Source organism: Podarcis pityusensis (assembly GCF_964106645.2).
Source record: "Podarcis pityusensis genome assembly, chromosome: 6".
Classification (NCBI taxonomy): Eukaryota; Metazoa; Chordata; class Lepidosauria; order Squamata; family Lacertidae; genus Podarcis; species Podarcis pityusensis.
In genome coordinates, this window is record NC_138030.1 from 75,293,108 (window position 1) to 75,318,585 (window position 25,478).

The 25,478-nt window shown below is 39.4% G+C and overlaps 1 protein-coding gene across 5 annotated transcripts in view; it reads right to left on the reverse strand.

The window, feature by feature from the left end:
• Window positions 1-25,478, reverse strand: part of PTBP2 (polypyrimidine tract binding protein 2) — a 50,317-nt gene that overhangs the window by 12,427 nt on the left and 12,412 nt on the right. For all 5 annotated transcript variants that reach the window (XM_081008708.1, XM_081008707.1, XM_081008706.1 and 2 more), the window contains 4 exons: window positions 13,586-13,758; window positions 10,005-10,148; window positions 2,809-2,973; window positions 918-1,028 (listed from right to left, as the gene is read on the reverse strand). In XM_081008708.1, coding sequence (XP_080864834.1) covers window positions 918-1,028; window positions 2,809-2,973; window positions 10,005-10,148; window positions 13,586-13,717 — 552 coding nt within the window. In that variant the 5' untranslated portion in view covers window positions 13,718-13,758. The remainder of the gene's footprint in view (window positions 1-917; window positions 1,029-2,808; window positions 2,974-10,004; window positions 10,149-13,585; window positions 13,759-25,478) is intronic.

Here is a 25,478-nt window from a genome sequence, read left to right on the forward strand (position 1 = left end):
CTTAAATTGCTCTTTAAACTTCCTTATTGAGCCTTCAATTTCTTTGAAGGCCACATTCCGATTCCCTATAAAGAGCACTATCTGCAAAGTAATTTTACCATTAACCTTTATGGTAAAAAACTGAAAATTTCATTTAGCTTCTCTTCTGCAATAGTAGGTTTTTAAACTGACCCTTCAGAATGCTGGATATTTTATCACCCAGAGGCACATCATGAACCGCTTTAAAAAGCATCTTAACAGTGTATTTAGATGTCTAAGGTCTGTAATCCTATACATATTTTCTTGGGAGCAAATCCAATAGAATTCAGTGGGACTTGCTTTAGAATAGACACACAAATGATTGCATTGTAAATTATCTCTTCACATTTCTGCTTCATAGCTTTACTTATCAATTCAACGAATGTTTAGATTGTTTAATGTTTATAAATGCTGGCTAAGACTAGAAAGCAGGCTGTAGGATCTCCACCCTAATTTAGATTATTTTCTAAATGTAGCACATAAACAAAATTCAGGTGCTCAACCTAAATCAATGTACCAACTCCAGGCAGTTAAGCATTAGGTAGAAATATTAGATATGAAGTTCCCTGCCACAGCATTTTCTTAAAAAGGACCTCTGTCAATACTTTCCATTAGTTTATTTCTCAAAGCCTTAAGAAAACAGTTAAGAGAAACTTAGTAATTTGAAAAGCATAACATATTCATTTTGGTCCCAGGTTATTTTTGGGTGAAACAGTGATGATACTATTGATTTAGGAACAGAATGTTTACTCACAGGCAGTAAGATCCTGATGTTCATTTATAATCTCAAAAGTTACTTATTTTGTCCACACAAATACATTTTTGACAAAACAAGTACTGCCAGCTATACGTAACCCTATACTTATTAATAGAGGCTAAACAGAATTAAATATACTTACTAGCTTTGCTTGTTGGGCATTTACTGGATCACCATACTGTAACAGTGCTTGAAATTGATTATTTTTTGTGAATGTAATTATTTTCAAAACTGCACCAAATTTAGAGAATATCTGTGAAAAACAATCAAAAGTACACAGGTACTCAACTTTACAAGTCACAAAACAAAACACACCCACACAAACCACTAAGATGTTACATCAGTGTATCTGGTTAGTTTCAGAGGGGCAGCTGCAATGGTCTGTTGCAGCAAAGAATCTTGGGGCACATTAAAAAAATGAATATTTTTGGACTAGAGGATACTTCATCAGATGCAGGAAGCATTATGCTCACTTGGCAGGTATATACACACATGAATTTAGAGCAGGGTAAGATTTATTTATTTATTTATTTATTTTCCTACTGAGGGTTGCATTCCCTTGGGTAATTAGTTAGGTACATTTACTCATTCATTCAATTTGTGATAAATGAATGAAACAATCTAGGCATCATACACTTTTATTCTCTTTTTTGGGTGGGTAATGTTAGAACCACAATAACCTTAAGCAATAGCCAGCGTAAAGACCCAGATACAAAACTTGAAGAATAAAATACAGCACTGGGATGACACAGCTTGAAGTTGATATCATGGGAGGCAAGCAAACCAGTCAAACCAACCCTTCATTCTTGTTAACTTTGCCGGTGCCACCAAGCAAATTGTACATTAAAGCTTTTAATGCAGTAGTTTCAGAACTGGGGTTTGTTTGTTTGTTGGCATTTTATTTCCATCTAGCCACAGCATTCCCAATCCCTCCACCTGTACCTATGTGTATACACCTGCCAAAAGAATGACATATCCAAGTATAGCAACAAAAATAAACACTGCCAGGAGAGACATGAAGAGCTCATGTCAGAGCTCTTCAATGGGCAGTCAGCCAGCACCCAAAAGTCCTATTTTTTCCCACTGTGCTCATTCTAGCAAATAGGTGAATGTCAGGCATTTACAAGTGGAGCTGAACTGAATTTTCACCTTCAAACATTTTTGAGGTCTCCTATTTTCCACTTACAAAAAAAGTTTAACAGGACTTCTCTCTCCTTTATGACATAATACCAACCAATCAGGGATCACAGAATGAACACATTCTATTTGTAGCCTGCTCTTACATGATGCTCCAACTTGTTTCCCACCTAAGGAACTGATCAGGTCCACCCCTGCCTAACTGTAGTAAAGCTTCAGGATCAAGTACCCTTCATGCAGTTACCATGATAAATGTCAAAGACATTTTCAAAGACATTGTTTTCTGGCTACATGAAGACGTCACAAGGCCAGTCTGCAGCCCTGATTCAGCTCTAATTGCACCAGAAGGCACATGTAGGTACACAATTCACTAAGAGCAGTCAATTGTCAACATACAATATCTGCGCTCAGAAATACACCCAACCCAACACATTGTATTTTGCAATGCTGTTCTGTAGCAGTTTCATTGCAGCGGTGTGGCAAATTTAGGAAGACTCAGGAATATGAAACTCATGGAAATGTGCATTTCTGAAAACATTCATGAATCTTGGACCATACGGTTCTGCTGAATTCTTACAAAAAGTTTATACTCCCTTCCACATCTGGGGGGCAAAACAAACATTCTATGTAGATCCTGAAAGTGTATTTCCTGGCCAGTTTCTGTGGGTTGAATTGTGCAATAGAACCTCCCCTCCCCCCCCCCCTTTCCAAATATGCTACAGAAGGTTGGAAGAATTCCCCAGAGCAGGTTTGGGGGGAAATGGATGCAGAAGGAGGAGAGGGAAGGTAAGTTCCATTACACAAACTGAAGTTGCTTTCTTTACTCAATGACCATGTTTACTGACACATTTGCTTGGTTCTCGGCTCAAAAAATCCCCATAAAAAGAAAGACTTACTTGGTGGAGAACATCAAGAGTTACAGGATAATACATGTTATCAATAATTATTCTAAGGACAGGACTCTGAGCTGGCGTTACTGCACTCTCGCTAACTGTGGTTCCACTTATGGGAGTATTTGTTGTCTGTACTGCAGTCACTGCTTGTAGAACAGCTTGAGCTCGCTACAATAAAAGAGAAGGGAAAGCATTCAAAATGAGAATATGTGAATTAGATTTAAAGATTAGTATATTCCGTAGTTGCTTCAATAGTAGCTTTTAAAAAAGTCAGTGACAGAATGGAATTTCTAAAAATATTTTAGCTTTTTTTTTGCTCTCCATATGACAGTATGAATACTTTCATGCACCACATCTTGACACTCTTTATCTACATTAAACTGGATGTTGATAGTGTATCAGAGTGTAATAACTTAGACTAAATTTGTTAATGCATACCAGATGTATATTTTTCTGAAATGAAATCAAGATGGAAGGGGAGAAATCTGTGCTATTGCAGGACTTACCTATCACTTCTAAGCATCAGAAACAACAGTACTCTCATCAGCTGAAGAGAAGCCAGAGATGGAATAGGTATTTCAGCAAAAAAATACTGTACATTTTGTTGAAATAAGGTGCAGCAGTTGGCCACAAGCAAGCTCTAGAAGATTGGGGTATATTCTAGATGCACAGGAATGTAAGCTTAGCCATTTTTTTTTACTTTCTTTTTCATTGATGGGCCCAAGACCCATTATTCCCCACCTTTCCTCTTCAGTCCAACTAGTTCCAAAGATTGGAAGGAAACCTCCAGCAATGAAAGTACTACTGCTTGCTGATGAACAGGAAGAAGTAAATAAGAAGACTGCCTGAGAACATAAGAGTGCAAAGGAATCCAAGCTTCTGTATTGTGAATAATCTATTTTCTCACAGGAGAACACTTCTGGATCATGTATCTCTCGGTTTTAACAAAAAGGACCTCTCCCCCTTTTTGCAGTTAGCGTTTTAGGTTAACTTGACAATTCTTTGTACTATAAAACTTAACTGGAGTCAGTCAAAAATAAAGGTCAGCTTAACCAAGTGTTCTTCAGCTTTGAGTTCAAAAATGTTGATGGATTACAAATTCTATCACCCTGGTTAGTGAAATCCAGTCAAGAGGGGCTGACCGAATGGGAGCAGGGCATGATGAATTGCATTTTTATGTGATGGAGTGGCACCTGCAGCCCATAAACAGGCAGTGGCACACCCACTCCTGAAGAAACCCACCTTGGATCCTATGGTTTACAACTATTACCTGGTTGCAACTATCCCTTTCTCAGGTAAGGCAGTGGAGAGGCTGGAGGCCAAGCACTTACAGGAATTCCTGAGGGACATGAATAGTTGGATTTGTTTCCATCTGGGATCTGGTGCAGTTGTGGGACTGTTTGCCGTAATGGATGAAATAATAATATTTAATATTATTACCAATAATAATATTATTGGTAATAATAATATTACCAAGAGTGAATGGGGGAGTTCAACTCTGCTTCTCAATCTCTCAGGGCTTTTGATTCCACAGACCATGGTTTCCTCCTGGACCACCTCTGTGGTGCCTCCTGAAGTCTATTATATTATTATTTCAAAAGGCATTTTAACCGATTTTATAATTTTAATGGATTTTTTCCTTTTTGTATTGGATCCTCAGAAACCACTTAAGAGACTATTGTAGTTAATCAGTGTGTAATTAGTTTGTATGTATGTATGTATAAATAAATAAATATTAGGTACTATTGTTTTCTTCTTTTATGAATCACCTCCCATGAGGCATCCCAAAGTATTTTGACAACACTTATTAAAGGTGATTAAAAGTTCTATTCCCAGTTCAGCTCTAGTCATGCAAACCTAGTCCTATGCAACAATAAATGACCCTGGATGGCAATGAAAATCTACATATGCATCAAATATGTGTCCAGTCAGCCTAATGATGACTGGATGGGCAGCATAATCCATGTACTGAGTCATGCAGGTGTAATCCACTGTGATGCCTTGTTACTTTTTATATATTATCTCTAAGTGTACGATCCTGCCTTTATCTGTACAAGGTAAAGATCTTGTACAGGATCCTTGCCATTTGCAGCTTATATATTGAAGGTATCTGTTTTTATTTCTTTAAACTCCCCTTTAGTTTTAAAGATTCCCCTGTTAGCCCAGAATAACTGGGTTTAGGCTATGTGATGAACAGACCAGAAGTTTTAACACTGAAAGTCAATATTTATAACAATCTGTTTATATTATCAGATTATATGATTTTTGCAAGTTAGGTGTGAAACATTTTGTTTGATATTTACTTTAAAATGTTACCGTTATTTCAAAGTACTATGTACTAGTTTTCTTCCCTATTCTAAGTCAATAGCCTTTATCCCTTCCAGTTAACACATGGGCTTTGCAGAGGATTTAACCTTAAGTCTTCCCTCTAGTCACTTCTTCAGCTTCAGCCTTCTATGGTTTCAGCCCTGGTGTCCTGAATTCTTTCTCCCTGATGTCACCAGGACCGTTTGCCTCTCAGCCCTGCTCCAGCTGCTGCTTCTCCAAACTCTGAACAAAATCTTAAAGTGGTGTATATTTCAACCAAAACCATTTAACCAAGCAAAAGCTACTCTCTGATAATTCAACAGCTCACTGATTTTTAAACCAATGAGTTTGGAAAGTCCACTAAGAACCTATCAGAGCCTGACCTTTCTGATTCCAATATCTGACATAAGAGCAATGGTCTTACACATCAACTGACAAAAAGCTCACGGGACACACACAATCACCTCTTTAGAACTGTACTTGGCTAGCTGTTTCTTGGCAGTTTGCCAACTGAAGGCAGCCTGAACACTGTATCTAAGGTCTCAGTGAAAAGTACACTGTTATCTACCAACCCAATAAATGTACATATAAATTCATTTCACATTTATGCAACTTTTACCGTTTCTGCGTATCAACTTTATACTCAACACAGTGACAGAACTCCCGCTGACACAGTGGAGTGAACTTACACTTTTAAAGTCAATCAATTTATTGTATAAATCCAAAGACCTTTACAATGTACAGCAGAGGCTAAGAACAATGCTGAAATCACATAACATGACCTATAAAAGGTAAAACATAAAGATTTACAGCATGAGGTTTTAAAATTAGGAAGCATTAACGTATATAGAATGGAGCTTCTTAGCTGCCAGAGTGAACTTGGTACCAGATATGTAATCTGGAGATATTTATCAACTAGGGCAGGGGTTGGCAACCTAAGGCTCATGGGCCACAAGTGGCCCATGGACCCCCGCCGCCTGCTTGAGGACCCCTGCCGCCCACTTGGTCAGCTCCCAAGTGCCGCGCTAAACCGGTGTGGAGCAGAGCGGGGACTGTCTTCCGCGATGCTGGCCGGCTTCCCATTGGCTGCAGGAAGCTCCTGCAGCCAATGGGAAGCTGTGCATGCCTCCTCCGCGCCGGAAATAGTGTTTGTGCATGCGTGTGTGCACACTCCGGTCCACTGCGGTGTCTGCGGGACCGTGAACTGGCCAAAGCCACGAAATCTCTGCCGACCCCTGAACTAGGAGCTCAACTGTCACCTCCTGTGGTGATCGGACTGAGAGACAGTCAAGAACAGGTGATTTTTAAAAATCTCTCGACATTGAATATAAGGGGCAAAGCAGATGGTAATGCACAGCATCCTCAACCTGACTACATCCATAAATGCACCTGACTTCCATGTGGAGTTCCAGGTATCTCCCCTCTAAATACGTTGAGGGCATCTTAGTCCTATGCAGCTGCAGGGAAGTCAGTGTCTCAAGGTAATGGGGCCTTGAGTGGTTGATATTGATTTAGGGGTCACTTTTAAAGTGACTCAGATGTTGACTTAGGGTTTTTTTAGAGTCTTCTGAAGCAAGGTTTAACAAATGTTTATCAAAGAGTTGTATCCAATGTAGCACTAAGTTAGTCACTTAGCAGTATACTTGTTCCTGTAGCAAAATGTTTTGCATCATTGGAACGTAGTTGTGCAAGAGAATGCATAAGCATACTGCTGGTAAATTTTGGGGAAATAGACTGCTCAAGTTTCCGCTAGTGAAACTGTTGCATTGGATTCTATTGTAGTGCAGCCCTAAAACTCCTAAGAGCCCTAAAGCTAATGAATAGAGAATCTTGAATATAACCCAGAAAATCCAGAGAACTATCCATTCTGCATCTGGTAACTATGCTGGTTCTAAGTGCTCACTCACTCAAACAGGGAGCATGCACACACACAAAATCAGAAATGTGTGTGAAGTACTTTCTTAAATAATGAAACTAAAAGTAGTTAATGGCAAAATTAGTAAGTTAAGATCTGAATGAAACTTCTGTCCATGCATACAGCCCTTCACAGCAGGAGCAGACAAACCAGGAAGTCTTACATTAACTAAAGTTTCCCTTTTCAGACAAATCAGGAAACTATGGTTAACATCAGCAAAAACACGATTGAAGTCCAACTTCAAACCATTTATTCTAAAATTTATTATTACAATTATATCCCACTTTTCCAATAAGAAACCCAATATGGCACATGTGGTTCTCTTCTCTCTCCATTTTATAACCCTGTGAGGTAGGTTAGAGAGAGAGAGAGAGAGAGAGAGAGAGAGAGAGAGAGAGAGAGAGTCAATTGTCTAAGGTCACCCAGTGGATTTCATATGACCGAGTGAGGATTTGACTCCTGGTTTACCAGGACCTATCCCAACACTCTACCCACTCTTACCTTCATTGTCTAGCTTGTTCTGCTGCCGTTAACCAAAGTTTAATGGTTTGGCTATAAGGGGAAACTACAGTTAATGAAAGATTTCCTGGTTTGCTCACTCACATGAAGGGGCTGAATGAAAATGCCAAAAGGCTTGTTCATATCTCAGTTTTTTTCTTCTTAAGCTGAAATATGATAATCAGAATGCAGTCACCATTTTTAAAATTGTCCATACTTTTGTCAATACTGGTTTTTTTCTTATATAAAGCATAGATCCATTTTGCCTGAATGCATCATTATAGAGATGCTACAAAAATGTATATAAATATTCTCATTATTATTATTTGTCACAGCTTAAACAACACACATGCATATTTACGCACACCAGCATAAATAATTTTAAATAAAATATGCCAGAAAGGAATGCCACTCTTATTTTATATTTTACTTCCCATAAAACACCCCAAAGTGGTTTAACAATAAGAACACCAACAATAAAATATACATGTTTTATGATCTAGTGCGCAGAATGTAAATAAAATGGTGTCTTGTTACCACTGAAATCAATGGAACATAACCTTTTTGTTTATGTCTTAAAAACTTTATTTTATGAATATTGTTTTCCTAACACTTACACAAAACCTTTGTGGTAGCAAAATGGATTTATGTTTAAGAAGTCAATAGGAGATCCCCGCCCCCCCCTCTGGCAATATTATAAAATCGTACTGAAAAAGCTGTGGTTGGCATTAAGCCACATTTCATTAAAAGCAAGATAGCTGGATATCAATAGGTAAGTCTTCTTTCCCAATAAATGTGCTTTGGACTGAAAGGAATCTTCCGGAACTCTCACTTTAGCATTGCCATTCGCTCTTTCTCAATCTTTAAAAACCCATTACAATCTACACGGACACTCTTTACATCCTATATGATTGAGAGTCAAGTTCGATACAGTAACAATAATAGGAGTTCCGTCTTTTGTCTACTAATATGCAAAAATTTATTTAGTTCAATATGATTGGGTTATATCAGCTACTACAATGGTGACTACAGGGTTATGAATGGGAATCCTATGTGAGGAGGGAACCAATATATACTAAAAAGTGCAGTTTGTTGAAGTACAGTAGACCCTCTAGTTACGTACCGCTCTGGATACGTAACTTCCGGGTTTCTTTGTGCATGCGCAGAAGCACTCTGCACGCCGTGTTGCGTGCACAGAAGCGCTCAATCATGCCGCGTGCGTATGCAGAAGCGGTGCCTCTGCCTACAGATTTTTTGGGTTGCGGATGGACCCCCAGAACGAATTTACTTCGTATCTGGAGGGTCCACTGTACAAGGAAAGGAGAGCTGATGACACAGTAACACTTTAGGATAAACAATGACATCTGTACTAGTTCACAGTGCTAGTCCATAAAGGCAATGTCCAATGAGTCCAGGGCAGGATGCAGTACTTCTAAAAATTGTGTTGGCCTCCTATTATGGAATAAGTAAGCTCTTCAAATTGCAGCACATTCTCTGGCTGCCACACTTAAAAGTGTCATTCAACCGGATGTTATCAGAACAGAATTCAGCAACCATCAAGAAGACAGTTTGTCCTGCCCCTGTTATGTAAAATTATTTTGTAACTCTAACAGCTCATGAAGGCTTACTGCCAACAGGTCTTACCAGAAAATACACACTTTCTAAGGATTACCACCAGAGGTAACAAGCAAGTTTTTAACACCTATGGAAAACTGGCTAAAAAGTTGATTGGACAATTGTATTTCAAATGAGACATGCCCAGTCTCTAGGCAAGGCTTAACGAAGAGAAGACTAGAACAGAAAGAGTCCTAAAAAGTGTTGCTTGTTATAGCACTGTTAGTATGATCAAGGGAAAAACCACAAGAAACGAACATGAAGATATTACCATTTGACATAGCATGGGTCAGTACAGCTTTAACATCTTTCATAGGAAATGGGAACATCAAATGCTTAAAAAGATCTTTAAAGTTAGCACCTGTAGGAGCAGTAGTTTCCCTGCTCCAGTAAGAATACAGTCTTGATCTGAAAGAATAGGTTTTAACATCTTTAAGATCAAATGACTATATTCTCAGTTATTTCCTGGAGTGAATATGAATATATTTTGCAGTGACTGCATTATGGGAAGAGTAGATCAAATAAGGTGAGGTTACCAGTGCTATGAAATTTAAATGGGTTATTTAAACATACTGGAAATAAGACTGCACATTATCCACATAAGAAGGAAACAAGTTCCTTTTATAGGTGAACTCGAGCTCTTGAGCCAAAATTAATGTCTAAGATGACTTGAGGAAAAAATATTTAGGAAGTTTAACTGTTTAACACTATTAGGCATTTGCACTATTTGCCTTTACCATAAAATAATACCAAATGCAAATCTCCTATGTTAATCAGAATGGGGGGGGGGGCTGATGATGGGGTGTTCACACACAGGGAATCAATAAAACATTAACAACTATAATCTTGAGAATGGACAAGTTACCTGATTCAGTGTATTGTCGGTCTTTAACTCTTTATGGTTTGAATACTGGATATAAATGGGCTGATTACGAAGGTGAGGTGTCACAGCAGAGTAATAATTGACCATAGTGATCGCAGCTTCTTCTGTTGCCAATTCCAAAAAAGCCTATAAAAATATTAAAAATGGTTTTGTAGTATTTGCAGCATACATAACCATATTCTGTTTCTGAATTTGCCAGGCTCTTTCATGACGAGACATTTAAAACACTTGCCAAAATCATTCAGAATCCATTACACATTACAGATCTATAGATCTTACTAAGCAAGGACTAGGTCAGAATGTGCCCCAACTGTCCACAAAATGCTACAGGTTCCTTTGAGGGCACAGCTCTGATGTCTGTTTATAGAAATGAGCATGTATAATTTTTTCAGACATACCCACTTGAAGCAAACTTGGAGATATTTACAATCTGACAGTTAAGGTTGCCGACTTGCTCTTATCCATGGGTTGTTGACAACCAAAAGATGGCAAACTGTTTAAAAAAGAAAATGGCAGAGGGGAATCCCAAGAGCAATTTTCAGAAAGAAAAGCACTTTTATGTGGGTTCTCCTCTCCAAAACACAGATAACAGGAGGACCAGTACCAGCCTGGCTGAAGGGAGAAGCATAGAGGTCTGAACAAGCAGCAGCGCTCCAAGCTCCATAACCTTAAAAAGCAAGTGACTTGTTACACCTATCAGCAGATCACTGTGGCTATTTGAAGTTTGCCAAACCTGATCCTAAATGAAAGGGAGCACTGCTCCACTATCCCAATTTCTGCGAGAAATATGCAGGCTCCAGCAATATGTTGAAAGACATGGCGGCCAATTACCTTCCCCCGACCCAATAGAAAGTATTCATTTTTCCACAGGTTTGAAATTGGTAGATGACTATTTAAAGCCCTTCATATAAAAACTTCCAGTAAACTGTGTCTGTTTACTGGAGGGAATTGGGCAAAGGATATTTTCAACAGACAGCATCCAATACTGTAGGAGAATGGATCTGGATCAATATCCCTTTACCACAGGTTATTAAAGGTGTGCATGATCACCTGACTTGGCTGTTAGAACTCCTGACCAAGAAGTCAAAAGTTTATAATGTGCCTGTCAGAAACGGCTTATAGCAGGGAGGGGCTGACTCCTGGTCTGGGGACCTGATCCAGGCCCCAAAAAACAGTTTTTGAGCCTCCCAAGATCATGCTGATTTTGACTGCAAAAAAAAGAAAAGAAGAGACAGTGCTGGGCTGGATGGGAGGTTTAAATCTGCCCATCAGTTCAATCATTTGGTGAGTTGGGAAGGGATAAGAATCGCCTTCCTTAGCTAATCTGCACAAATAATGAGAGAGCTTTTAGTGGCCTTTGCAGAAGCTATTATGGTGAAGAAAACAAATGTTTCCTTTGGATCATGTACTAATATTGGGTATATTTGGGGAAAGAATATGAAGGACTATTCTATTCGCCTAAAATGAGTCTTCAGGCTGGTTAAAGAGTTAAGTGCTCTTTCATTGCATCCTCTAATAACTATGTAAAAACACTATTCAGCAGAAAGCATTCCTCAGGCTACTTGCTCAAGAACATCCTCAATAATCTTGCTCAACAAGATACATCCCATCTCATAGTTCCCAGAGTCTATTGTTTCCTGCAAACTCATGTACGTAATTTTCGATTAAGTAGCAAAACAAGATGGATAGTTGTCTCATCCTCATTCTCCAAGTTTAGCCCTTTGAACAAATAGCAGTCCCTTTCAGAAGGAGTAAACTCAAAGAGTGTAACATGACAATCCAAAGCCTGGGTGCAAGGCATGACGGCCACCGCCACATCCACAGCCCCTTGGTCACACTGGCCAGGGTGGAAGATGGGAGTGGATAGGAAAACCACCACATCAGCACTCAAGGCTAGATCAAGGTTGATGGTGTCAAGGGATGGCAGTGGGGCCAGCTTGGGATACAGCAGTCTTGAGCTGGTTCAGTCCCTCCCACTTCTTGCACTTCCACACGCATCCAACAGGGAGCTCCACACTGGCATTGCGACACTGGTGCCACTCCACAGGCAGAATCTTGCAGGGCTGTAATACAGCCTAAGTGGGACTTATTTCTGAATTAGGCTGTGTTAAGGAGGCAGGAGAAGCTCCTCAAAGGTTTTCATCTTCTTAAGTCTTTATTATCATAGCAGAACTATAATCTTTTTTATATCAGATTTGGTAAAGTGCTATCAGAATTTACAGTCTGAAAAAATTAGGTTTCTTCAAATGAAATATTTTTAGATAAGATTAGTTTTCAGACACCAAAACATAATTTTTTCACAAAACACATTGAAAGACACACGTTTTTAAAAATAACAAAAAACAGAAGTATAAGATGATAACTGAAGAGATGCTGCATTAACCAGTATTAGAAAGAAAAGCAACCATCAAGCCATATTTAAGAACCTGATATGCTAAACAAAAGAGCAGCTTGGCTCTGATTGCTGAGAATTTGAAGTGCTGCTCTCCCTCCTACTATTTAGGTACAAGAAAATGGAGGCAGGGCAAGGAAGAACTGGTATTTACTTATCTGCCCCTTAATGACTGCCTTCCTTTAAAGTTGGCAGGAGCAGAGAAAATGAATGAGTTACAGAGATATGAAACAGAAAAAAAGACTTCTCAAGAGTGTTAGCTTGTATCTCCATCAGAACTCCAAGTCTTCAGAATTCTCAGCAAACAGGCAGCTCTCACATTGGGGAGTGTAGCATCAGTTAGGCTCTTCACGATGAGTTTCATTGAGCTCAATATGGATTGGGCTCAATCAAATAGGGATATGATTGAGCCACAGCACAGGCCACTGCTGCTGTCCCTCTCTGAATTGATGCTCATAAGGTGGTGACAGTAGCAGAGAACTTAAACTTAAGGCCTGTTCATTACTGTATCTGCAGAAACATCTATTGATGCCACAAAACGTGGGAAAGGTAGCTCCCAGTGCCAGAAGACCACTGTACTGGTAGTCCCCCCACTCTAACAAGAGAAGGCTTGGGAAAGGTGAAACTGGTAGTGAGGGGCATGGTCATACAAAAACAAGCCCTTTCTTGGTAGGCCTGAATGGGCCGGTGCACAGCTTGGAAAATGAGACTTGGGGGCAGGGGGAGGAGACACATTTGAGTCCACCATTTTGAAATCTACCACCATAATCAATTTCAAGGGGAGATTACAATGTGCATAATTGTCTCCCACTGAAATCAGCATGAGCTACATGTAGTTACCTTTAACTGAATTGTGCTTAGGACCCAAACCTATGTACTGCAACACAACAGCAGAAGACAGGATCAAGTGAATAAAAGCAAATGTCCAACCAATGGGTACTGATGCTTAAAATCTGGCCTTTTATCTCTCTCTTGTAGATGGCGTGTGTGTGTTTGTGTCCATGAACACTGAATTCTGCACTTATTAACTTGAAATATTTCTCCAAGCCTGGCTAGTAGAGTAGGCTCCGTTGCTGGGATATGGCCTCAACTTAAGGCAGACAGAGTATTTAGACTGATTGGTGGGTAGATGTTTTCTATACTAAAATAGTAAGACAAAATTAGAAAGTACCTGGTTCTTTCCTTTCAGCATGAGAATGTTGGTTACCTTACCAAAAGGTAAGCCTAAAGCAATAACTTCTGTTTCTGTCACTTCCCCTGGTAATTTCCTGATATGAAGAACACGAGAAGGAGCCCCATCCATTTTATCTTCACCTTTGAATTTCTTGTTGTCGTTACCATTGGCTGAAAGACATTTTTTTATAATTCATTTCATATCTGAAAGCTACCCTATTTATTATAAACTCATCAAGAAAAATACAATTTGTGCATGCATACAGTTTCCAAATCAGGATGTGAAATGAGTATTTTTTTCTTTCAACCAACATTTTAAAAAGATTAACTGAAGTAAAATGCAGCTGCTAATGTGCTTCCTCACAAAGCCCTGCAATATTTGGCAAATCAACTTACCATGGATTTTTCCTGCAACCATTACATAATTAATTGCCTGAAGCACTGAGAAGCAATGATAACTGTACAATAACTGATAACCATTTCAGGTTATCCTAAACTATGTGCTAGGAAATACTAATGTGCCATGGGATAACTGGTAGTACACCTTAAAAAATAAATAAAAGCATCGGTGAGCCCAAAAGGCAATAATTCAGCAAGAAAGGAGCCTCCTCACTGTATTTCTGCATGGCTGACTGCTCTAGTCTTGGTTTTCTTTGAATTAACCTTCACTGCTCCATGGGGTAAGTAGTCCAGCTCCATCACAGTTATGGTGGGATCTGCATCATCACTGTGCAATCACAGATAATTACCTATCCTTGAAAGTAGCTCATGGGGTCTTTATATGTTACTGGTGTGGCTTGGCCTTTTTCCAGTCAGGAACCACGCAAAAAGGAGTTATGAGGGCAGACAATTCTCATTAAACCAAGAAACTTGCCTGGGCTTTGAGTGTGATATCTACGTTCAATTTTAATTGAGGTTTAAAAACAAAGTGCTTTAGCTCTCAGATGTTTCAGAAAAAAATGTGTTAATTCATCCTAAGTAGTCAAGCAACATGAACAACCACTGTGAAGACCCTATTTCTTTCCAAACAGACATAATACATTGCCTCCACCTTTTGTTTTCTGTTAGATAGAACAGTATGCCAAAAGTTTAAGAATCCTTAAATGATACTAAAAATACTATTCAAAATTCAGGCTGCTATCGTAATGTGCTACTCAACATGAGATGGTTGATTTATGTTGTGAGCAAGGGATGTGATCACAATTAGCACAGAGAAAAAAAGCAGATATTAATAGCTACTAGAAGGTGAAATCAATTACTTGTGGAGGGGGGTGGAACTGGCAATTGAGAAAAAGGCAATTAGATTAGAAACAACGAAGAATGCACCGGTGAAACAGAGAATGGTTATCATAATGTAGAGAATAGTTAACAATGTAAATGTTCTCTTATTTCCTACATTTAATAGAAATAATGTATTAAAATCGAAGGGAAGAAGCAATAATACTGTCCCACAAAACCTAGCAGAGTGGCTATTATCAGGTTTTAAATTTGATTACTCATTACAATTAATTACCTGAAGCACTCAAAGGGGGATTAGACAAATTCATGGAAGATAAGGCTGTTAGTAGCTACTAGCCATGATGGCTATGTGCTACCTTCTGGATCACAGGCAGTATATCTCCAACTCTACCTACCAGTGACTGCATTAGGTAAGCATTTGGTCGCATTCCCAACATATACACAGAAACAATTAATTGCAAAAAATACTTCCTTTGAAGGACTGTACTTGTGACAATAGTTACAGCAGAATCCTATAATTTCTTTACTCATAAGGCAAGTGTGCATAGGACTGCAGTCTTAGTGATCTACACTAAACTGCAGTTTCTTTCTCACCTCTTCCTACCCCAAGTTAACCCAACACAAATGCAAGGAGGGGCATATTCATATTGTGAATGCCACTCAAAAAGGTTGCTGCTTATACAATTAGCCTTTTCTTTCTCCTAAGAGCAAGGATGGGGAACCACTTTTTAACAGGCAGGCCAGATCAAAAAGTGGCCACTTGTCTTTTAGCAGGTGGGTGGCTCTGTCAATCGCCTTACGTCATAAGGTGTCGGGGGATTCTGAGTCCGCTTGAAAGCAGCAGGCTCTGTATACCATGTTGAATTTAAACAGGGCCAGATGCAAAGAAACAATTGGAAGAACACTTGGGAGCTCCTAAGCAGAGCCAATCTAAGCAGGACTTGCACTGGGCACTGAATCTGCTTCCATGTAACTAGTTTAACTGTAAACATAGAATGATTGCCAGTTAAGAAAATAGAAAAAGAGGGAGTTGTAAAAAGAACCGATCACTAAAAGAGTAGTAACTTCCACTGCAGGCTTTTACTATAGAGAGGCTAAAACTACATGTAGTGGTTTCAGGTTTTTCTACAGACAAGGGGGCAGCAAAGCTGGTAACTTAAGCAACCAGCATTAGTGAATGGGTGGTTAACACTCCCCCTTCATGCTGGTTTTGTGATTCCACCAGTCTACACACTCACAACTCTACCATATATTCCCCATGGATGGAAAACTATCAATCACCCACTTTGTGCCTCCCCCTTCCCCAGCACAGGTGCTATAATAAATATTACAGACCTTACTTCAACTGCATTTTCTTAGAAAATGATCATTGCAAGTGGATAACACTGGACTACACACCAGGGATGTTGTAATAGTAATAATAATAATAATAATAATAATAATAATAATAATAAATTTATTTATACCCCACCCATCTGGCTGGGTTTCCCCAGCCACTCTGGGCAGCTTCCAACAGAATATTAAAATACAATACTCCTTCAAACATTAAAAGCTTCCCTAAACAGGGCTGCCTTCAGGTGTCTTCTAAAAGTGTGGTAGTTGTTTTTCTCTTTGACATCTGGTGGGAGGGCGTTCCACAGGGCGGGTGCCACTACCGAGAAGGCCCTCTGCCTGGTTCCCTGTAACCTCACTTTTCGCAGTGAGGGAACTGCCAGAAGGCCCTCGGCACTGGACCTCAATGTCCGGGCAGAACAATGGGGTGGAGATGCTCCTTCAGGTATACTGGACCGAGGCTGTTTAGGGCTTTAAAGGTCAGCACCAACACTTTGAATTGTGCTCAGAAACGTAAGACACCATCCACTTTCAGTATCCTCTCAGACTTACCTCCTAGCAATATGGGTATAACGTTTGACACAAAACAAATGGGTTAGAATAGCACCTGCAAATTTTGCCTCCTATCTTGGTTTTTGTGAACCACCCTGAGATCTACGGATGAAGGCCAGTATACATATTTATTAAATAAATAAATAAATAAATAAATAAATAATAGATAGATAGATAGATAGATAGGCCAGAGGCTTCCATTCTGTTAAATGAAAGCTGCTAAAAACACCCTACTGATGTGTTTTTAGTTTAGTGCTGGATCTAATTTTTTGAAGCTTTTAATTGTTTTACTAAGTATTTTATTGTTTTACTCTTTTTGTAAACTGCTTTGAGGTTTTGTTCTGTTTTTACAGTCAAGCAGTAAATAATTTTATGAAATAAAAAAACACTCAGGAGGTACGTACAAAGGGGGGGGGATGAGCAATTATCGGTTTTCTTTTCCACCTCTGCTCATGAGCTTGCTAGAATTTTATGCTTGCTGTTTTGGTATAAGCATGCACTCAGTCAACCTATATTTTAAGAAGAAAAGGTCAACCAGTTTTATTGTTTTATTTTTGCTATTTGGGCATACCTAATTACTACACACTGCTTTAAAGACCAAAGCAGACGTAGAAAACTTTATTGAGCCGTATTTGTTTTAGTTCCAAAAGTCCATAGTTGGGGTGGAGGGAGTGGTCTCTCAGGAGAGTTACCCAAGGTAGGGAAAACTCAATAATCACATATAGGAGGTTAATTGCAAGTTTTGTCGCAGCAAGATTACTAAGTTCTCATCAACAGTGAGTAAACAGGACATCCTACTTATTGAAATCTACCAAAGATTAGGAAGAATGCAGGCACAACAACTAAAAATAAGCAAACCTGAACTAACTGAGAAATATAGGCTTCAACTTGGCGAAGTTAAATACTGAGAAACTGCGACTCAGATAAGAGCTGAAACCCAAGGAGAAAGACAGACACACGAGACCAAGTTGCTGATCCATAACTGCTACAGTTTGTACAAGAGCACATGCAGGAGGAACAGAAGCCCAACTTAAAAAGAGATACTGTGCCTGCAAAAGGTCCTGTTCACTAAAAAAAAGTTTTTTGAGTTTTTGTTTGTTTTGCCTGCCAATGCAACATTTGAAAAGCATATAGTCATAAATAACCAAAGTTGTTACTCAATGATGGAAGTAGATACGGGCACGATTTACCGTATTTTTCGCTCTATAAGACGCACCAGACCACAAGACGCACCTAGTTTTTGAAGGAGGAAGACAAGAAAAAAAATATTCTAAATCTCAGAAGCCAGAACAGCAAGAGGGATCGCTGCGTAGTGAAAGCAGCAATCCCTCTTGCTGTTCTGGCTTCTGAGATAGCTGAACAGCCTGCATTTGCCCAATAAGACGCACACACATTTCCCCTTACTTTTTAGGAGGGGAAAAGTGAGTCTTATAGAGCAAAAAATATGGTAATTCTTCCACAGTCCTGCTTCCTTTTCACTCATAAAAGTAATCTAGTTCAGCACAGCCTGTCTGAAAACTTTGCTGTCATGGGTGGCTTCTGTATATTGCAAGAGGCTGACCTTACTGGACAGTATACTATGTACAACTCAGTTTACTTGATTTTCCTCTACCAATTCAAATACCAGGGAGATATGGAAAGCCAAACTCTGTACTTCAGGGTAAAATTTATTTATCGTAAAGTTACTACTCAAAGCCTATGATAGAATATTCTAGCTAAGTGGAAGCCAATTATTTATACTCATTTTCAATAAATGATTCCCAAAATTATATTTATGAAATGCAAATTTAGTATGTTAAAAACAGCCATGTATCAGCATTGGTAAACTTTTACTTCAGTTGAACCCTATACTCATCAATGTAGTAAGTGGTAAGGTCATTCAATAACAGGACTATAAAGATAAAGAAACCACCTTGCAAATTGGAGTGATAATTGAAGAGTATTCACTTGCTAAAGAAGAACTGAAGAATGTAACTTGAAATCTATACAGTTTTCTGACCTATTTAGTTAGAATAGACTTTTGCAATGACACACATTTTAAGCTATGTTTAGCTTCTTCTTAAAATATTAGAAAGCTGCATTCTTGATGGAAAAACAGTAATGATTGTCCTATATCACATTTTAATTCCTTGTACATTTTTATTCGATTTTATAAATAATATACACAATCATACTTTTTATCTAATTAGCAACTGTGTCATCCACAAATATTGTAAGAATTATTTCTACCCCTTCATCTAAGTCACTGACTGATGAAAAATGTTGAAAGTGGGTAGGACAAAGCCCTACAGAAGACCCCCCCCCCAAAAAAAACATCCCTCCAGTTTGATGAGGAGCCTCTGATGAGCACTAACTATGGTTTTCAAACCAGCTGTGAATCCTTCCAACATTACCTAGCCCACATTTAAGCCACATTTAACAAAATTATCAAGGGGTACTCTGTCAGACACTTTGCTGAAATCAAGATAGATTACACCCATAGCATTCCCACCATCCATTAACCTGATTTTAAAGAGTGATAAGATTAGTCTAACAAGATTTATTCTTGACAAATGCTGGGTTCTACTAAGCACTTTCAAACTGATTCCCTTCTTCTCTGTTCTAGTATCTTCCATGGTATCAGTCAGAAGACATCAGTTGAAATACCCTCTTATACTACTAAATCTGCTTCCATGAAACACTTGTAAAATGTTTCAGGAAAGGATAATTTACATCACCATGTTTGTTTGACTGTCCATGGAAAACTCCAATCATAATTTTATTTTTTCCATCAATTTATTTTGACCCAGATGGTATATCTACAAGGCTACCTCGGTCACTCTCATGAATTCTGTGCAGATATGAGCATCTTTGACATATAATGCTACTCTCTTTCTGTTGCACCTATTCTTTTTTGAAAAATTTGTAACTTTCAATTATTACATTCAAATCACATGAGTTTCCCCACCAAGTCTGTTATACCCAGCATATTGTATTTATCTTCCTGTATTTGGAGTTCAAACTCATTTATTTTCAATATGCTGCATATTAGTGTATAGTCACTGAAAGCCTTGAAAATTCTGCTCCAATCTCTCTCCTGAGATTTTAGAGTTTGCTAGTCAGCCACACAATTCCCTGTTCTCCTACAGCACACAGATCCCTATCTTCAATGCTTACCTTTTGAACTTACCTATCTCCAACTGCTACAGAATTTAGTTCAAAGCTCCTGATCAGGTTCATATTTTTCTTTTGCCAGATACTTTTTTCCAGTCCTAGTAAGTTGCAGCCCATCTCCTTCCAGTAGTCCTTCTTAAGGAAGCCTGCACCAGTCCCAGAAACAGAACTTCTCCCATCAACTCTAATAACTTCAGGTATTATTCTCTCTCTTCATAACCCTCCACATTTTATAAGTAGAAATGGCATGACCACTACTTAAGCTCCAAAGTCCTTCACTTTCATCCCCAGAGCTTCATACATACATATGATAGTCATAGTTGTGCTAGGCAGTACTGTTTGATCTCACATGGTGTGCAAGAAGGAATAATCAGCAGTTTTGGTAAGTCTGACAAACCTGTCCATCACTTCCTGAATTCACACAATGGGAAGGCAGCTTATGTCACAAGTTAACAGGTCTGGTACATTCACAAGCCATTCTGTACCTCTCAGCAGGGAGTCTTCAACCACCACCACAACACTTCTCTTCCTTTTTCTGCAGGCTATGACTGTCACCTTTGTTTTTGAAGCACTGAAGAGTCTTCCTTCCCACCAAGAATATCTTTCTGTAGCTATCCAACAAGATCTTCAGAGCTGTTCTTGTTGAATTAATACTGAAAGTTCTTTCTTAGCTCTATTGTTGAAACTGTCTTCTGATTCTCCTGCTCCTAACAGGCGGTCTTTCTTGCGGTTTCTTCGCAACTCCTGTTGTCATCTTCTACTCTGATACTCTTTCTGCTTTTGTCTTTGCTACAACGCTTCCTATTTCCTGCTCAAGATCTCCTTCTATTCTCCAATGAGGTATGGCAGTATGGAAATTTGCTCCTGTTATCCTCTTTTCATCCCTTCCAACAGAGCAACAGGGTTATACGTGCAGCTGGTGTGGTCTATGGTGCTTTCAGGCAAGAAACTCACATTGCAGGCCACCACCATTAGAGTCCTTGCTGTTCATTTTCTTGGCTCTGGTGCATGTTCTAACACCCACCTCCACTGATGAAGCAACCTTCCTTCATCAATCGTTTATTGCTTGAAAGTTACCAGGGTTCCTGTGGTGAGCTGCTTAGGAGAAAATTTTAGCCTGCTAATAAAATGAGTGGCTCCATTTAGCATGTGCTGATCCCTGGCATCATCAGCAAAGGGCGCTGGGAAAGCCTGCAGAGCAACTGTTACCTTATCAGACACCAGACCTCTCATGGCAAAGGGTGAATCCAGTGTTGCTTCAGAGGTTACAAGACTGCAGTAGGCCTCACAGTGCACAGCAGAAAGACTTATGTGTTAGTGTGGAATTTCTTGATAACATTTTCACTCTCACTTTTACAAAAGGTTAAACAAATCTCTGCCTTACTAGAAAATCAAAAGTTGGACCACATAGAGAGTCTGTTCTAAGTAACTCTAGGATCTTAACTTATTCATGATGCTGAGGAACTTTAGAGAAATGCAGGAAACTTTTCTTTCAATTTAAGGAATCTGAATATGCAAATATTTAAACTCATATCACACGTAACAAAGTCAAATATTTGAAGTGTCAATATTGTTTCTCATCCAAACAGGAACAGCAACTTTCAAGATTACAAATATACTAGAAGCAAGTCAACCACATCAAACCCTATACTTTCATTATACTTCATATATGACCATTTAAGTCAGTGATAGCCAACATGGTGCCTCCAAATGTTGCTAGACTACAACTCCCATCATATCTGACTACTGCCAAAACTAACTGGGTTAACTGTGTTTTAAATAACATTGCTGTATATCAACAGCGTAAGAGTGCATCATGTTGGATACTCCTGATTTAAGAGCAGAAACTAAATGCTTACCTAGTGGTAAAATCTTTAAATCACTGTAAACAAAGCCTGGTATAATTTTTAAGATGGCTATGTGCCAACAGGAGGTTTAAGAGCTAGTAATAGAAAATAGTAGCCTGGCATATGTGACCAAAATATCAAGCATGAATGCATGAATGCAAAGGAGTGGGGGTTCTTTTTAGGCCCCTTCTGGGGCTGGGGGAAGGTCTCCTCCAGAGTAGCATCTGACATATAAGAAGATGCAATATCTTCTTTCCAATTAGTGCTGCACTAAATACTAACACTTAGATCTTAGATTTTAATGTCAAAAACCTTTGAAAGATGCAAAATCTTCTCCACACCAAAATGCAAAAATCTTCTCCAGACCAGATGCAAAATCTTCTCTGCCTTTTATTATTATTATGTTGTAGAGATATTACGCTGCTGCTACATCATTTGGAAAAAAAATAACTCTTCTTCACCAAAAAATAGGAATCAAGTGCTGAATATGATAAAGCCAAAGGTGACTGGCTATGTTACTGAGAGCAAATGAAGCAGTATTTTGACTTCAGTTTGGATGTCCATGAAGAGGGGCAAAGAACTTCCCAGCTCCCAAGGCAATCTACATTTTCAGCAAAAAGTTTGCTTCCTATCTTGATAGACTGAAGAAATACTTCCCTCTCACAACAAACATGTTTTTTATACCCTTTTACCCCTCACTTCATCCCAAAAAAGTCACCCAAGTAACAGCTCGTGGAGGGGTTCATGAAAATATTACCAAAATTATTTCCCTTGCCCTTCCATTTCAACTTGGAACTAATTTCAATACTTAAGGTAAAGGTAATTTTAAATATATTGCTACATCATTAATTTTGATCCCTGCTTAGAATCTTATAAACAAGAAATGTGTTTACAGTGCTCCATAATTAACATTTACATAACTCAAGTTTATAATTAGCAACTTACCTAGCAATTAAAAATTGCCTCCAGGCTACTGCACAAGTCTCCACTGATGCAGGGATATAGCTACATGGCTCTCCCACTCTAATTCTATTTTAATATATTTATATACGATTTCAAAACATATTACCCACTCTTCAGCCATACCTCCCAGAGTGGCTAAATAAATAAAATAAATAAAATACAATAAAATCTGATAAACCCAAATCTGATGGACAGTTAAAAGTCCAGCATAAAAAGAACACATTAATTACGGTATATTCCGGCATATAAGAAGACTTTCTAACCCCGGAAAAGAGGTTAAAAAGTCGAGGGTCGTCTTATACGTCAGGTATGGCTTCCTCCCGGCGTGGAGCCCACCACTGCATTGGAAGCTGCTAAAGCTGCTGCAGCAGCAGCAGTGGGTGGCGCGTTCTGGCTTAGCATCGCTGGGCAGCTTCACCGGGCAGCTTCCTCCCGGCGCAGAGCCCGCCGCCCACTGTCACTGCCCAGCGAAGCATATAAGACTGCCAATTGGGGGGGGGGGTCGTCTTATACGCCCAGTTGCCTAATACGCCGGAATCTACAGTATCTACTGGCTAGTTAAGGTGACAGAAGAGAAATAATTCAGCACTCAATTTCTATGACATTGTACAAGTGTATCATGAAGGCTTGAGCATGGGAATTTCTCTTTCCCTCATAGTATTGGGAGACAAAGGCTCATGAAGAAATAATAATTTATTTATACATGCATGCATACATACATATATATATATATACATACCCATCCCAGCCACTCTGGCAGGTACCCCCTTCAGACCTATCTGCAAAGCTGACACCAGTATTCAAGGGTAACTATTCACAATAAGTTCTATTATGCACTTAATACAGGCGTCAGCAACCTTTTTCAGCCGTGGGCCATTCCACTGTCCCTCAGACCACATGGTGGGCCGGACTATATTTTGGGGGGGAAATGAACGAATTCCTATGCCCCACAAATAACCCGGAGATGCATTTTAAATAAAGGCACACATTCAACTCATGTAAAAACACCCGGCGGGCCCCACAAATAACCGAGAGATGCATTTTAAATAAAAGGACACATTCTACTCATGTAAAAACACGCTGATTCCTGGACCGTCCATGGGCTGCATTTAGAAGGCGATTGGGCCACATCTGGCCCACAGGTTGCCTACCCCTGACTTAATACATTCTTAAGCATTGTACAATGATCAGGACAGATCTTACAAGCTGAGACATATGACACTAAAGCAGGCGTGGGGAACTTGTGGCCCTCCAACTGTTGCTGGACTAGAACTTTCATTACTCCTGACTACTGTCCATGCTCCCTGCAACTGATGTGAGCGGGAGTCCCTTCCCTGCACTAAGGGAAGGCAGGATGAGGAGTGGCAGTGAAAATATGCAGATTCAAGTGTCAGTTACTAATTGCTATATAATGACTACAAAACAGGAGTCCTTGGAGGGGAGGAGACATTTGATAGTTGATCCTGGCCTGATTGCTGGAGGGGGCTTGTATTTTCCCCCTCCTCTCCTGCTACATCCAGGTATAATAGTTATGGACAGTAGTAGTACTATCAGTAGTTCAAAAAGCCACCCAAACTAATAGGATATAATAAAAAAATCCTTCCAGTAGCACCTTTAAGACCAACTAAGTTAGTTCTTGGTATGAGCTTTCGTGTGCAAGCACACTTCTTCAGATACACTGAAACAGAAGTTGCCAGATCCTTCTATATGATCTGGCAACTTCTGTTTCAGTGTATCTGAAGAAGTGTGCTTGCACACGAAAGCTCATACCAAGAACTAACTTAGTTGGTCTTAAAGGTGCTACTGGAAGGATTTTTTTATTTTGACTATGGCAGACCAACACGGCTACCTATCTGTAATAGGATATAGCCATTCTTTTAGCAGAGGAAACTTTATAACATTTTGTTATTTGAAATGGTGTTTCACCTAGGGATGGAGAGGTAACCTGCAAAGAGGAATAGGAGACCTGGTACAAACGACACGTGTTGCTCTGACTTCCTAAAGCAACACAAACCTGTCTTAAAAAAATAGGGGCGGGTGAGAGGTTTCAACATAAATTAGGCATGTCGAAAAATCCGTTTCGGGGGCCTAATTCGGCCCGCTGGTTGATTTAATCCAGCTCCCGTGGCAGTATATGTCCTGGGGTAAAATCCTAAAAAAAAAAAATCAACAACTTTGGTCGGCCTTCACGCATGTTCACTTCATCAAATCTGGCCATCTTTGAAAAATGTTTGGGCACCCCTGACATAAATGAAACACAGGATATAAAAACAGATCCTGGCTGGATGACACAGTGCAGACAGGCAGAAAGCGCAAATGCCTGCATGACTCTTTCCTTGCCTGATGGAAGGTCCCTCGCCAAAAATCAATAAAAAATAAACTGTGAGAATCCCTTTTTTTAAAGTTATGCAGGCTTGGACTCAGACCTGGCATTGCACTAAATAAGAGATCCTATCATTTAAAGAAGGGACCAAGATCCAATGGAGGCTCCTTGGTGGAAGATGGGGGAGGTAATGTCCAGTGATTCTCCCTTTCCCCTGCAGTCCTTTATGCCTCCTACCCACAGTATTGCAGAGGGTTTCCCAACCCTCCAGAACAGATTTTTAGGGGGAAAGGTATAGGGGGCCACAGAAAGAATTGGTGAAGACTGCCTCACCACCCCCATCCAATTCTGCCCACGTGAAAGTCCAGCTAGTGTAGTTCTGCTCTGGGCAACTCCAAATCTCATGCATCAGAATTTTATTTTTTTACAAGTACTGTATTAGGCATTTGATATTTAAAAACGACAGTGCTCAGATCCTAAGA